Genomic DNA, 15,444 nt, shown 5'->3' with positions numbered 1-15,444 from the left:
TGTGCACACCAATAGGTACTAGGAAATGTGTATAAATAATTTGGAAGCATGGCTAAAGGTTTTGCATCAAGTAAGATTTTTTGAGTGCAACTTATATTTACTTACAGCCTGAATGGTAGCAATCTTATCAGGCTCCCAAAGTTTCTTTTTTACTTTTAGTGGTGTCACCGTCAGCATCTCAGTGGTTGTCCATCTAAGCACTATTGACTCCTGGCTAGCCATTTATTAAAAGAGACATTAGTCTTTTGATCTTTAAGTAACTTCAACTGCCACCAGATAGAAGGCTCCTAAGCTATTTCATTTTTTGCTAAAGTCTGGCTTTTCTAGATTACAATAGTATTCAAAGAAAACAGCCCCAATTCATATCTTATTGTTGAGATAGACACCACCCCTTGGACATTTTAATATCTTCTTCCAAAAATTCCCTTCCAGTCAGGACCAATCCAGCTTGTCCATTAAAAGTAATGTCTCTGCTCCATAGGTCAGCATTGGCAATATCATTTGTTAAACTTCCAAACCGGGAGGAAAGAAAAATTGCAAAACTTCTTGCTGATTTTCGAGGCCTGAGGAGCAACAGAATTTATTTTAGATTTCATAAAATTAAATAACACTTTTGAGTTTGTTCCACCAACTAAAATGAAACACAAGCCTATAAAGGTTTGTTCATGCTGTAGTTCAGGTGATTCAAGGAACCATTTAAAAATCGGATAGACCTTTTTCCCACCCGGGTGAAGGGTAAGATTCTTTTTTGTTTTATTCATGTTTTTGTCACATCATTGGTCTTGGTGTAAAGCTCTAACGCAGAAAGTTGATGCTGGAGGCCAATTGAGGTAAAATCCATCAGCACCAAATCATCAGCGTAAAGAAGATATTTCATAGATAGCAATGCCAAAAAGGGAGGAAAAGTGTGGCCCGAGCTCAAGGCCAATGTCTGAAATAAACTAAAAAGAAGAGGAGCTAAGACACAGCCTTGTTTAAGACCTTAACAAGTTTGAATAGGGGCAAATAGACACCATTGTCTATTCAATCTCACTCAAATTATGGTACTGTCGAAAAGCCATTGAAAAAATGTAAATCGGTTTTGCCTTACTTCCGACCTCTACCTTAAATTAATTAAGGAACAAGTTACTTACCTGTAACTGTTGTTCTCCAGCATGGGTCTGGCATGGATTCACATGCAAACCCTCCCGCCTACCCCTCTGCGGCTCTTCACTTGGTCATACTGCCACTTCACGTGCTACCAAATCTGAAGATGGCTGCCAGAGGCGGGGCTTAGGGAGATGGCAGTCATTGGCTGTGGTCAGTATGACGCAGAGATCAGTGATTGGTTACTACTACAAAAGACAGATCAGAAACGAAACTGATACTGATTTTTCTTTACCGAGGATTCCCAGCCTGACGGGGAATATTCATGAGCATGTGAATCCATGCCAGACCCATGCTGGAGAACAACAGTTACAGGTAAGTAACTTGTTCCTTGTGAGCTAGTTAGGGTAAGCTTATATGCTTCTTTTAGAATCACAACATAAGGTTTTTTTAAGTACCATTCTAGGTCTATGTTTGCAAAATAAAAAGAATATTGTTTCGCGGATTCAAAGAAAAATGATTCCCCCCTCTGATGGTCACAATGAAACAGTATTGCATCTGTTCTTTTCCCACAAATGGAACATTCCTTTCGTCAATCAAAGGGAAATGGTCACTTGGAGATCTCAGTAATGGTTAAAGATGTTACAGTAAGAAAAAGGTCTTCTGAAACAAAAAATAATCCAAAGTACAACTCTAGACCAGGTGAATTTGGCTGGAGAATCCCAACGTATGTCACTGTTTAATTGGCAGAAACCCCATGCCTCCATAAAAGACAACGAAACACGCCCCCTTTTTCTTACAGCTTTATCCGAAAAGTAAGCACAACCTGGTTCATCAGATGTTGCACATAATTCATTAATGTCACCACACAGTAAAATATTGTTGAACCTCTAAGAGATTGCCATTCAAAAATGTATTATGTTGCATCAAAAAAATCAATTTGTTAGATCGCAGAAGGGTTCCAGTACAAATTCAGCTTCAATGAGTATTGCAACATTGGATAAGAAGAAATGTTCCATAGTCACTCAATGACCTGAATGAATAAATTTGGTTTGGCAAAAGTCGTTAGGAATGTCCATTAACAACCCCGAAGAAGGACGATCTTTTACCCCTTTGCACACCCGAGATAGTAAGATAGAAAAAATATCTATAATGGGGGCAGTCTGTAACTAAGATTCCTGCAAAAAAATGTATCTGTGGCACATAAAGCAACGCTGTCTTTTTTAAATACATGGGGAAAATCCTCTATGGTTCTATGATATAATTTGAATTACTGTATTCTGAGGCAAAATTGTTATTGAGCGGAGAGAGGCCAAACATGGAGAACGCCAATTACAGTTTTCTTTTTCCTCCATTTTTGATGGATTCAAACCAAAGTTTACAATTTGCCTCATCTTGTCATAATCTCTAAAGTATTTAATTTATAGTACAGAAATGGACGTAGAGTGACCATTACAATGTTTCAAATCTTTAGGAATGATTTCTTATAAGTCGCAGCCCCTTGCTCAAATTTGGTCAGCTACAGCGAGCACCTGGACCACATCCAGTCTGGAGTCAAAATGTACAAACACCATATCCAGACCAGTCGTTTCAAATTTCAACTTGACCTATTTTGTTGAAACCTAGTGATCAAATAGAGGGAATACTCCTCAGTAAGAGCAAAACATTTGACCTATTCAATATAGTATTTTACTATCCGAGGTTTCTCCAGGATTAGGCATTTGATGAGTTGATCGCTCTGTTATGCTTGGCTCTGCCCCTTTATCCTTTTAGTTTGAGGATTCAGTAGTCCGTAACCTTCTCTCTTCTATCGTCATGAATGGAATTGAAGTAGCAATTGAAGCTTGATGATTCAAAGATTGGTGCCCCTTACGTGATTTCAAAGGAACCAGCATGCCGGTATGTGAACAGTGCCGTTATTAGCATGCTGAGTGCATCCTCTTGATCGATGGGTGGTAGTGTGTATACAGAATGCTGTGAGAAACCTGAAGGTGTCTCCCTAGCTAGTCCCCGGGGATCTGTCATCCAGGTGGCAAGGACAGGGCCATCGCTATTGGGTCCAGTTCCTGGGGGTGGACCAGTGAGGGAGGATCACCTGGATGGGAGGTCCTCGGGGAGTAGAAGTGGGACACCGGGTGAGACGAGGTTCTTCCGACACCTTTTCCCCCATCCTACCACGTAGGACAGTCGAACACTGCACCCCCCCTTTCCACACTAACACTTTCGCACATCACGAAAGATAACGGACTAACACCAGAGCCGTTTACCTGGCATGTCCCAATACAAGGGTCAGGCAAAGTCTAGCAATTGATCAGAATAACACACACACACCTGACGACCTTTTCCCTTCCTCACCGGGATAAAAGGTGGAGCACGAGAGCACAATACAAGCAAGGCAGACCACACAACGAGAGCGCTATCCAAACCCGGCAGTTCAAGAGGAGGAGAAAGGCAGCGAGAACCGAAAGGCTGACAAGGAGAGAAGCAACCTTTCCGACGCAGACCTGCAAGACCTCCGTGGAAGGAATCGTAAGACTGCAAACAATAGCCCAAGTTTGTTGCAGCAGATGTCGCCGGTACACGGAGCATGCCTATGCTGATGAGCAGGACCGAGGGAGACGCCTGCTACCGGCCTTGACTCCTGATACGAATAAAGCCAAGCAGTTCATCGCAGCTGGTGAATTGAGGGGAGTACCAATAAAGAAACCGACCTGTTGCATTAAAGTCGCAAAGTGGCACGTTGTGAAAAGTTCAAAGAACTGTACATTGTTTAGGGAAGACCAGCTGCAGAGGGGCCGGCACCACATGGGCACTCGCTCGAGAGACTCTGGTCGATCCCGTGTTTGAAGGTAACTGATACAGGAAGGCTGTAAAAGAGCCACCAAGAAAGGTCAAAGTGGTCATACAGGGGTCTAGCAATATTCCCGTACAGTCGAAAGTCTTTGACCAATAAACCATTGAGAAACGCAAGGGAAGTTCATCCCACAGCAAGATAAAGCAAAAGGAATTGTGAAGTGGCAAGAGTGAACCCGACAGAGGGATGCCAATAAAGAGGGACAAAGTCTAAAGACCCAAGAAACAGTGTGTTGACAAAAGTGAACCCGCAGAGGGATGTCTACAGAACTGTTTAAAAAGACATTAAAATTTGTGAATGCAACTGAGAAATCATTTGGAATATAAGCTAGAGTGAACCCGACTGGAGGAAGTCTGATATTCGAATGGGGTCTGTGCCCGGAAGAGGGCGACCCAGGGGTGAAGCCATCACCCAACATACATTTGGAGCAGAACTTCTTTTGTTTGTTATTTTCTTGAAACCCATCAGGTCCTTGGGGGCAAGAGACTTTTTGTAGAAAAGAGACTTAGCCACTGAAAGTCCTAATGCGTGAAGCGCAACTGTTGCCTCATGCTGGGAAAGCTTGACCGTGTGCTGTGCTCAGGAGTCCCGCCTTGTCCCGTGCTCAAAACGTGGGGAAGAGAGACCCCCGGAGAGACTACCACATCCTGACTTATAATTTGTGAACACTTCTTTCTTTCTTGTAAATCTTACCCCATATCCTTTTGTATTAGTAGTAAGGATTGGCAATAGGTTTTTCTTAGTATAGGCTCTTTTTATTTGTCAAGACGCCACTAGGCCTGCCTTATTTTTAATTTGATGGTCGTAGCTTGCTCCCATCTTAGATTTAGGTGTTTCCAACCTGCATATACAGTTTAATAAACACCCTTGAACTGGGATCAATTGTCTGTCTATTCTTGATACCATGCCTTCCTTATAATACCCTCAGAGACCAAGAAGTGAATTGTTTGAATCAGTCTGCGGTATCGCACACAAGGATTCACCAGCTCTGTAATTCCTTAGTTGCAGTGGGTTGCCATGCTTTGAACGAGCTACAAGTTTGCTTGCAGGAGTCTAAATTAGAAAAGGTTAATAATAAACTCCTCTTGATTAGCATATTCAGAGGTTGTTAGATTTAAATTACGGAGACATTTCCACAAACCTTGCAAGGCATTCTTTCGTTCAACCTTCATGTTTTGGGGGTTTTGATTGTACCCTTTTTTGTCCTTCTTGATCCTCTCTGGTAAAAATCAGGTTCTAAAACATCAGCCTCCAGCACTATGCCGTTACGCTCACCTGGCTCCCACAGAGGCGTCGATCGGAACTGGACAGCTGCGGTCTCCACCAATGTGACGCGTAGGGCCGAGATGACGGACTGGACTGGCCCACCTAGCTTCGTTTGCTTGGCCCGTAGGAATATTCTTCTGCAAATGGAGAAAGGGAATTAACCACCCGTGGAGTTGAGCGTAAATCCCCCCACCCCTGCTGTTCTCCCCACAGATCACCTTTGATGTCCCCTCTTATAGTTTCACCTGATGGTTTGAAAAGATGAGCTCTCCATCCTGCATTGAGCGCAGGGGCGTGTTGATAACCAGTTGCTTCACTCGCTCGAAGGAATTGGTGAGTTCCAGAACAATATTGACTCCGAGATTCCCAGCAATACGCCGTAAGTATAAAGTTCATAACAGTTCAAATGCCTGACTTTCACTCTTGTCCGGTTCCTTGCAGGTTGCAGCTTGACCCTAATGAAGAATTCCTTGTGGCAACCGGTAGTATTCTGGTAAGGGTTTGTTTTTTCCAACACAGTTCGATAAAATAATGTCAATATGTAACCTGTTGCTTTCTCCCAGGCGCTGAGAGAAAGTATGAAGTCTCTGGGAATAATACCTCTGGCGGTAAAATCAGGTAAGTCTGTTGTGGTGAGGAGGGTTCCCCTTGTTAGTCCCTTTGTTTCACCTTGCTGTCCATTTGTTTCCCCTTAGGGGCCGGGGTTCGGCGAAGATGCAGTGGAAGCTGCGCCGACCCGTGAAGAGGAGTAGTACCCCCGGTGGTAAAATCAGGTAAGTCTATGGGGGGGGTAACTAATATTCCTCTGTGTATTCCCTTGGCTCACCTTGCTGTTCTTGTCTTCTCCTTAGGTGCCGGAGTGCGGCGGGAACATGCAGGAGGGTGCGGTGGAATGTGAAGATGCTGCGAAGGCCGGGGCGTTCAGCGCGGTGCTGCAGCAGGCGAGGCGACGCGCATAACATTTCTTTATTCAAGCTCGAAGGCGCGATGGATCGGGAATTCAGGTAAGGATCAAAGGTATTGCTCTTGTTCTAACCTTTTCTCCTTCTTTCTCCCTTTTTCTAGGAGCTCCAAAATCGAGGAGGGCGTGGCAGAAGGCTGGATGCAGACTTGCAGGCACAGTGAGCATTGCGCTGCTGGATGCAGAATAGCGCGAAGCGTGTACTGCTCTTCGGGCGTGATTTAAATAGCCTCCAAAGTAGTCCCAGGTAAGTATTCCTCCCCAGCCCCGCCCGAGTAAAAAATAGTCCCTAAGTAAAGTAGTCCCTTCCAAGCCTCTTTTGGCTTGGATCTCTTGCAGCATGGTCTGCATCAGGTAAGTTTGCAGCATGGTCTGCATCAGGTAAGTTTTAATCTGAGCCTGGCGCCTATGGCGCCAGGACTGAATCTCCATGTGAGCCTGGCGCCATATGCGCCAGGACTGGACCCAAATAGCCCCTAGCAGGGGTTGTTGGGCTTGCTTAGGATAACTTGATGCCTGCTTCCGGGGTTGCTGAACTTGGTCTGGGTCCCCGGGGGTAGGCATCATGACATATGCCTAGGTCCTTACTCATTTCCGTCATTATAGGAGCTAATTTCAACTCTTGAGGGTTTTCTTGCTCCTTCTCCCCTACAAAAATCAGTGACCTGTCGCAGAAGGAAGACATATGAGGTACCTCTGGAGCATCTGATACATTCAAAATATTTCTGTGCAGTAATTCATCCCTCAATGAAAGCTAGTTTGGCATTGCAATTGACAGTCATCGAAAGTTGTTTGTTTAACGATGTATTATTGTTTTCGGATAGCTTAACGAGGGAAGTCAGAAAGAAGTTCAGAGCTGATATGGTGGTCGCTTCCAGAGGCGGGAAGGTGTTTCATTGCCAAACCGCCTCTGAGTTGGAGAAGTTAAGGCAAAAGATATTCCAGGACTCCAAATTATATTGTGGTAAAAGAAAGGCGGCAGAAGTCAATGGCCTTTCACCACTCAGTCACCCACCAAAGAGGAAGGGGTAGGGGGGGTGTCATAAAGTATTGGGAGGCTGACGGTCAGTGGCAAGCTTGTATTGAATTTGCCATTTTATTACACATCATAACAGAAATCCTAACTAAACATACTCTACCAGGGGAGTCCTTACCTATTCTAAGATCTATGGGGAAACCACCAAGCAATCAAAAAACGAATCTTCTCACTAAACAATATAAACATTAAAAACAACATAAATCAAAGGTTACCACAACCAGTGTCTTAGATGACTTCCCGTGGTCATGGGCAGATCTTGCTCCCCCAAGAATGTCCCAAAGTCAATTTCCTCCAAGGAACAAAGTCTTAATCAAAGTCTTGAAAAGTTCCAAAGAAACAATCCACCACCCAAAGTCTTTCCTTTGTCTGATGAAAGCCTTCTTTCTTTACAATTCTACAAAGAAAATAACACCAATGGAGTTTCCTGGTCGACTTCCTTCCAGGAAAGAGTGGATGAAGTTGACAAAAGTAACTCTTCTAGGTTCTACAGTGTCTTATGTACATATTGTCACAATGTTGCCGCTTGAGATTTGCTCCTCTCTCAGCAACTTCCTTCTGCGATATAACTGTGAGAGCAGGTTTCTTTGCCTCACAGTTAGCTTCAGCAGTTCTGACAAATAATGACGGCCACATTCCTGCTACTTCTACTATAACTTCTGTTGCTCTGTAAATTGCTGCTCCATCAGCAACTGCAAGGATGGGCAATTCTACAAGACATCTTCTACTTCCACAGCTTGGCAAGGCACTCTTCTTTTTATACCATAGGGAAGGGCAGCCTCTTTGCATGTCTTTTAGCTGCTGTAGAATCTGCTTCGGGCTTCTAGACCATTTCTTATTCTTCCAAACAGTCTTCGCCATGCAGATATAAAAACAACTTTGGTGAACAAGTACCCAACTCCCTTCCCCAGCTTTGTATTCACCTTGCCTTCAATGATTACCCCAAAGCGTTTGTGCCACTCTTCTAGATTTGGATGAAGACTCTTGGGTTACAATACATTCATCAGCTTCAGAACATTGGTGTACAATTTGTGCAGGATTTATTTTCATGGAGGTCTCTCTATAGGCTTGGGTAATACTTGATCTGGCTTCAGCTTCTACTACTTCTACAATCTCCTGCTTCAGCCTTTAATGTGTTGCAAGATGTGCATCTTCTATTTAAAACAAAATTAGGGACACTCAATTGTGTTTCAGTATTGAACTGCCACTTCAAAGAGAGACACGTTCCCACCTTTTGGTCAGCACTCAGCCTCCATGGCAGGGTTTGAAGTCACTTAATCAGTCCCTGGCAATAATGGTTTCCAGTGTGTGCAGGCGCCATTAGCTGCGCCTGCTGTGTCCCAGTGGAGTTTTCATAAATATGCACTATTTGGCACCAATGCTATGACAGCAACAGAATGCATGTTCTTGACACAGACTCGTGGAAAACCTACGGTGTGTCTGAACCCTGCTTCCCAAGCACTGATGACGCATGCTTCCCTTGAGGTTAATGAGCTTCTAGATCCGACAGGGGTCTTTGCCTAAGGAAACCTGTGCTGACTGCTTAATGTTCATTGGAAGTTGACTAGTGTATTGCTCCAGTGAATGTTAATGAAGGTGAGGGTTTGAGGGCAGGGTGTACTGCGGAGAAGCGCCCGGGCGTTACTACGAACAAATTCCTCCAAAACCAAATTGCTTTAAAGTATTGCTGAGGACTCAAAGCCCCCATAAACAAAGACATGTACTCTCCCGGCCTCAACCGAGCAACGCGTTTGTTGAAATAAACACCAATTTAGAACTTGCAAGAAAAAGTACGATTCTGTGGCTGATAATGGATTAATTGAGCGCTGATGACAATCGTTATGCAAGCATCTTTATTTTCCCCTTTCTATTAAAAGGTAACGCAGTGCGTGTTAGCAAAATTTAAATCGCATTGGATTAACCTTCATGCACCATATTTAGAAAGCAAGTCCTTCTATGCATTAAATACTATGCCATTCCACAGTTTGTTTCCTCTGACAAGGTTTGTGAAATACCTTGCCAAACTTGTTGGCACATTCATTTAAACGATAAAATGGTAGTCACTTTGTTACTGTTCCAGTGTACAGCATATAAATGAGATTGTGTAGGCAGCAGCATGCTTATAATGATTAGAAGTTAAAATAGCTCACTGAAAATCTTAATTCCTTTCTATAACCTGGTGTTGCGGTTTTCGTTTGGTTGCACATTCTCGCAAATCTAAATCGGTGCTTCAAATTTGTACTCACAGGTTGCATGCACCAGTATCAACTTTGCTGCTGAGTTTAATTGTGCGCTGGGATATGCAGCAACCTCCAACCACACCTATGCTATTACTATAACATTTCATTGTCTCCTGCCTGAAAGCTACTACTTTGCTCATACAGCAGTCATTGATTACACAATATCACCTGACAGACCACTACACACATGAATTAGACATCGGTTTATTTAGCAGTGTGAATCAATACAAAGTGAAATTTTTAAAATATTAGCAGCATGATGGTAAATGTTCGTCCGAACGTATGCCTTTAAAGTCAACGTGGTTATACAAAGTTCAGCACAAAGCATGATGCAAACACACCTCTGTCTGAGGTTCTTTCGTTACCGTCAGCTGCAGTGGGGATATGTTGCTCGACAGAAATCCAACTCTGTAAGAACAAGAATTGGATGTGCCTAATCCATTACTCAGAACTGACATAACACAATAGAAAAATATTTGCTAAAACTTGGTTTTTTGCAGAGGGCACATTAAACTCCTTCATAATGCATTGGAGTGCAACACCCCTAAACCTCCAAATCTCCTTTTTCTTGTGCTTGCAAAAATCCTGTATAACTTATGTACTCTATGTCCCACAGGCACTGACATACAAACGTAGAAAACATAATAATTTTCAAATTCCTTGGTGAGAAGAGGAGTGAAGAAGGGGATAGCTTTCAGAAATAGGGGTCGACACTTGAACACTTAGGAATGTATTCCTGAAATTAATTGTAATAGCTCCTGGCCAGATTCATATCCTGACACCCAGGAGCTACTTTCAGCTCCCGCTCCATGAATCCCAATTTTAACCCCTGCAAGGCATCAGGGAAACATGTTCTCATACGTGCTGTCCCTTTAAACAATACTTGCAACTCATCAGGAAAGAGTTTCAATTAGGCTACCGGCCACTTTCTCTGTGTTAACCAGAGCCACGTGACCGCTCAGCAACAAAGTATTGCTGATGTTAGGGAAAGAAAGGCTTTTCATCACTGTTTCAGTCAAGCTCGTGTTACTTTCCCATTTATAAGACTTCCCACTTCTGCAGCTAATTTGTACTCGCTCATACTTCAGCGTGAGTGCACTTAAAAGTTTGCCAGAGTTACCGGCAAGGAACTTCTGCTTCTCAAGATTACAGAGCTTCCTTTTTCAACTCCCTATTATAAAGACTGCAGGCTGCTGCGGCTTTCCAACTTTTTATTCTCCTGCTACTACTGCAGGCACTCTTGGGATCCACACCCCTCTGCTGCACGGGTATCTCTGATCGCGCCTCATTAAGGTATATTCTCATACTCTTCCGTTTCCTGTGGCTTGCCTCTGAACACAGGCCTTAGGAACAACTGCAACTTCAGCTCCATTTACAGCAATGAGGTGCACCTGGAAAGACTGCCTGCTGCTTCCTTTTCCCTCCAGTGCTGCCACGGCTATTCAGGATTTGTGAGCACAGGACCAACTCATTTGAAAGTTGCCTCTCCACTCTGGTGTCCTTAGTGTGGTCGCTCTTCCTTGTGATCTGCTGGCTAAGTGCTCTGCTACTGCCGATCTTCCAACTCCTGCCCCAGCTTCTTTCTGCTGCTTCTCTCTCAGGAAGCCTTTTATGCCCCTCAGGTGGGCTAATTAGGTTCAGGTGCAGGCCCTTATGATTAATTGCCTAACCTTGTAGAGAGTCATTAGGCTTGACTGCCTGACCTGGACTCCTACCTGCCTCTTAAGCCCTCTTCACAGCCCCTGAGGGATTCTAGGACTTGTAGTTTTATTTAGGACATCTTGATTGCCTTAATTCTTCAAAAAATGGTAAAATTGATTTTCTTCCCCAGATTTCATTAAGAGTATTATCAGGTTTAACCATTTTAGAGACCGAAGGTACATAAAAGTTTACCTGTTCATTGCACCTGTTGGAATAATTTTGGTCTTGTGGAGGATATGGGACCCTAGGTGTATAAAATATTGGTTTCTTGGGTTCAACACAAGGGGGGGAGTCACTCTTTCAGGTTTTACCTTTTTACTCTTAATAGAAGATTGAGATGTACCAAAATGCCAATAGACCAATTCCTCTTCTAAGTTTGGGTTAACAGTATTCGTTTTCAAGGAGAAATACTCTCACCCTGTGCAATCGCCCCACTTACCTGGGTCTGGTATACACCCAGGTGATGCTCCCGCAGTACACCAACCCCAGGATTGTGATCAGGAAGTGTCAGCCCTCTCCTGGCCAACTGGGAGGAGACTCTAGGTAGGGTTTTAGTGAGGGATCCTCTGGATTCTCCACATTAGTCACTCTGCAAAATGGGTGGGTGGAAGGTGGGCAACAGGTTAAATAGAATAAGCTTGGATGGAGTGGGGTGATCAATGCTCCAGACTTACTCAATGATTTCACTGCAGTGCAATGATCAAGCCAGACAGCAACAGCCAGCAGTGAGATGCAAATCTGTGTGAGTCATTGCTTGATGCACCTTCTTCGGGAGTACTTTTGGGAATTAAGATGTATGCATCTTAATTTCCAGGAATCTTGGAAGCGTAATGGAGAGACCCATTCTAATACAGAATAAAATACACATACATTATTAAGTATAAACCTATGTGCAAGAATATGTTTACTTGACACTAGAGATACATTATTCATTTGGATTAAACCTACCGGGAAATTAAGGTATATATCTTATTTCTCAGAAGTCCTGCAAAAGCTGCATCAAGCAGTGAAACGAGTACAGAGGTACTGAAGAGGTTACTGAGATACATAACTGTGTATGTTATACATAACTTTGTATATTATGGGTTATGAAATAAATGCATGTAAAAATGTGAACCAATGGAAATGAAGCTTAGTTCAACCTCGTTTCAATTTCGCAGATTGGATTATGCTTAAGAGTACGCCATGGTAACCTTAGAAGTTTCTTCTGACTGTTTGGTAGTCTTTACAGACAAGCAACACGTTACATAGGACAATTCCTAACAACCACAGAATTGCTTTGCAAAGCAGCACAAATTAAAGCCCTAGATCTGCCCTTAGTAAAAAAAAAAAGTACCTATGCTGTCTTTTTCAATGAGATTGCAAATAAATAAAGGCTTTAAAAAAAAATCTTTCTTTCTGCAGAGCTTAAAACGTAGTCTTGAGCAAGCACGGATGGAGGTTTCCCAGGAGGATGACAAGGCGCTGCAACTTCTCCATGACATCAGAGAACAGAGTCGTAAGCTGCAGGATATCAAAGAGCAGGTATACAAATTGGCTGTGAAAATCTCTCTCACTCTCTCTCTCTCTCCTTTTAGTGATGTCAGAAAATTGGATGTGATTGTACAGGACCTTAAGATATTTCTGCTGCCTTTTGTGGCTGCAGTGGACATGTTTCGATTTCCTGCAACAACACTAAGTTGTCTGATGAGCAGAAACCTCTGTCTCATGTTATATGCTGCTTTGTTACCTTTTACTTCCCTCCATATGGAGTCTTTAAGGAATGTGGCTTTTTAAAACTTGTTTGTGTCTTTTAATTGTTTTGACCATGCCCTTTTAATTGTACTGCTTCCATTCCATCCTTGCAAGCCTTCCCAGTTTGTACCTAGGGTGACACTTTTACCTACGCTTTACATTTTACAATTGGGATAGCTAACTCTTGGGGACAAGATCAGCAAATGATTTTTGAAAACCATAGGCAAAGCTTGAGCATCCATGTGCCCCTGAAGTGCTCTCCAACATCCTACACGTTCCTTTCTCTTTTTGGACGAAGCTAGACAGACACATCTAACATCTCCTGCACAAGCATTTCTGCTAACTATGCTGTTCTCTTCAGTTTTTAAGTTATGCAATCATCATTTTTCTTTTATAGTGCTTGGGGTGTCTGGACTTTTGTGTGTCACGCTTACCTTCAAGTGTCAATGTAACTCCATCTGGGGAGACTTCTTTAACATACCTCATCAGGCCTTTAGTGAGTTCAATACCCTGAAGAAGAAAGGAGGCATGGCCAATTAACCTGCTTTTTCCTCCAACCCGGTTAGGAATTTCTTTTCGTTTTGGTGCTTTCCCACCAAAGACAATGGGACACCCCACTTTCTGCTATTGTCTTGAACGTTTCCTGCTGTTGTCTTTTTGCTTCACATTTCTTGCTAAGCTCATCTATTTTGGGGTCACTGATCAGTCCCTATGGCTATCAGAGAAGGAGCACTCTGTTCCCCTTAGTAAAATTAGAATCTTTATTTTTTCACTGCACACGTCCTTTTCTGTGAAGTGACACTTTGAATCCATATATTTTCTGAGAAGATCAACTCTGTGTGCTTGTCTGGTACACATGGGGAGTGTACGAATGTGGACAACCCAATGTCCACTAACACCAACCGTGCTATCTTCATAGGTAGCAGACACCTGTCGCTCACCACTCTTTCCCTACCAATGGACAAGGCACCCAGCATACGCAGTATTGCTCAGTGAAAAGGCAAACTGGGTGAACCGGAAGTACAGAAGATACAGTCACACAATCCTCTGTATAGCGTTCTTCACCGAGCATATCAGGATCTCAAAGGCACATCTAACAACCCTGATCCAAACCTGCACTCCAGCTCAAGAAGAGGTGGCAGCTTCCCTGAACACCATGGAAATCCCTACGGAGAGGGTGGACGTAGCTTTGCCCCCTTTTAAAAATGTAGGATTACACGTACCCTCCCCAGTGGTGGCTGAGAGATCAGGATTGGCCAGAAACAGCGGTCCAATGAGGCTAGGGGGGAGGAGTATTTAAGGCAGAAGCAACCAAGTGAGGTTTTTTCAAGTGAGGTCAGAAGTAGGGGGAAGACTGATGCAGTGATCGTAGAGAGGTTTGGAGAAGAAATTGGTGGAAGTTTCAGTGTGCGTGCGTTTGTGTGTGTGCGGCATTTGAGTAGAGTAGGTTAGTGTAGGGAATGAATGCAAAGCGATTGGTACAGAGAAGATAGGTGTTTTAGTAGTAGTGGTAGTGGTGGTGGTAGGAGGAAGAGAAGGGTGGTAGTTGGAGGAGGAGCAGTAGTAGTGGGAAGAATGGTAGGAGTCACAGGAGAGTCATAGTGGGTGGAGTAGAGTAGAGTAGTGGTGGTGGTGGTGGTAGTAGTGGGAGATGAGTAGAAATGGAAGGAGAAGGAGAGTATTGGTGTGGAGGGGGAACAGTGGAGAGGGGTAGCAGGAGACGTAACATCAGAGTGGAGACGAGAGCTAGGAGGAGTGAGACATCGGAGGGACCGAAAAGTGGCAGGTGAAGTAAGGAGGAGCAGGAAACAGTAAAGATAGAAGGGAAGAGGCACACTTGAGTGTAAATGACCAGGCCAGAAACCGAAGGCACTTCCTATCTACCGTAAAATACTAACTGGCTAGTCCAAGGACAGCTAAGAAGCCTGAGGAAGTTCAGAAAGTCCATGTCTTAGGGTAACCATCTGCAGCCCAAGTCAGAAATGAGAAAGTAGAGGTTACCGATCATTAGTACTAATTTGGAGTCATGGATGCCTGGGCCAGGGAGGGATGCAAAAAGAGCTAAGAGAGAGGGGAACGGCCCTACGTTCCACAAACTTAAAATAAAAACCCTTGGACTGTATCACAGACTCGGAGTGATTTCTGGTGCTGTCTGCAACACAGTTCTTTTGGTAACATTGTTGTTCCTTGCATTCTTCCTTGATAAGTCTGTTTACGCCCTTAAATATACATTTGTATACATTTTACCTAACTTGTTTTATGAAGTGTTCTGTGTGTTCTTAACTGAACCCTTCACCACTCTCACACGTCCTAAGTCTAAGCCTTGCTGCTCACTCACATTACTCAGATAGTGTTTGGCTAGTGTGGGGAGTCCGAAATGAAAGTCGGACACAAAGTTGCCATGTTTTAGGTTAAAGACATTTATTAAAATAAAACAGGTTGCCAAAATGCACTTCTGACCCTGCTCTAGGAGGAACTTCCCTACCTAAAACCAAAAACAAAGAATCTGTCCATGGCAGGATGTCAAAATCAAAATGGTCTATCCGGACCCTCACACTACAAACCA

At 43.5% G+C, this 15,444-nt stretch overlaps 1 protein-coding gene across 20 annotated transcripts in view; it reads left to right on the top strand.

The window, feature by feature from the left end:
* CIT (citron rho-interacting serine/threonine kinase) overlaps positions 1 to 15,444 on the top strand; it is a 2,264,529-nt gene that overhangs the window by 673,438 nt on the left and 1,575,647 nt on the right. For all 20 annotated transcript variants that reach the window (XM_069619729.1, XM_069619715.1, XM_069619714.1 and 17 more), the window contains one exon: positions 12,549 to 12,668. In XM_069619729.1, the coding sequence (XP_069475830.1) occupies positions 12,549 to 12,668 (120 nt within the window). The remainder of the gene's footprint in view (positions 1 to 12,548; positions 12,669 to 15,444) is intronic.

Source organism: Ambystoma mexicanum, chromosome 10, assembly GCF_040938575.1.
Source record: "Ambystoma mexicanum isolate Mex_15411 chromosome 10, UKY_AmexF1_1, whole genome shotgun sequence".
Lineage (NCBI taxonomy): Eukaryota > Metazoa > Chordata > Amphibia > Caudata > Ambystomatidae > Ambystoma > Ambystoma mexicanum.
This window is presented reverse-complemented; position numbering and strand designations above follow the sequence as displayed.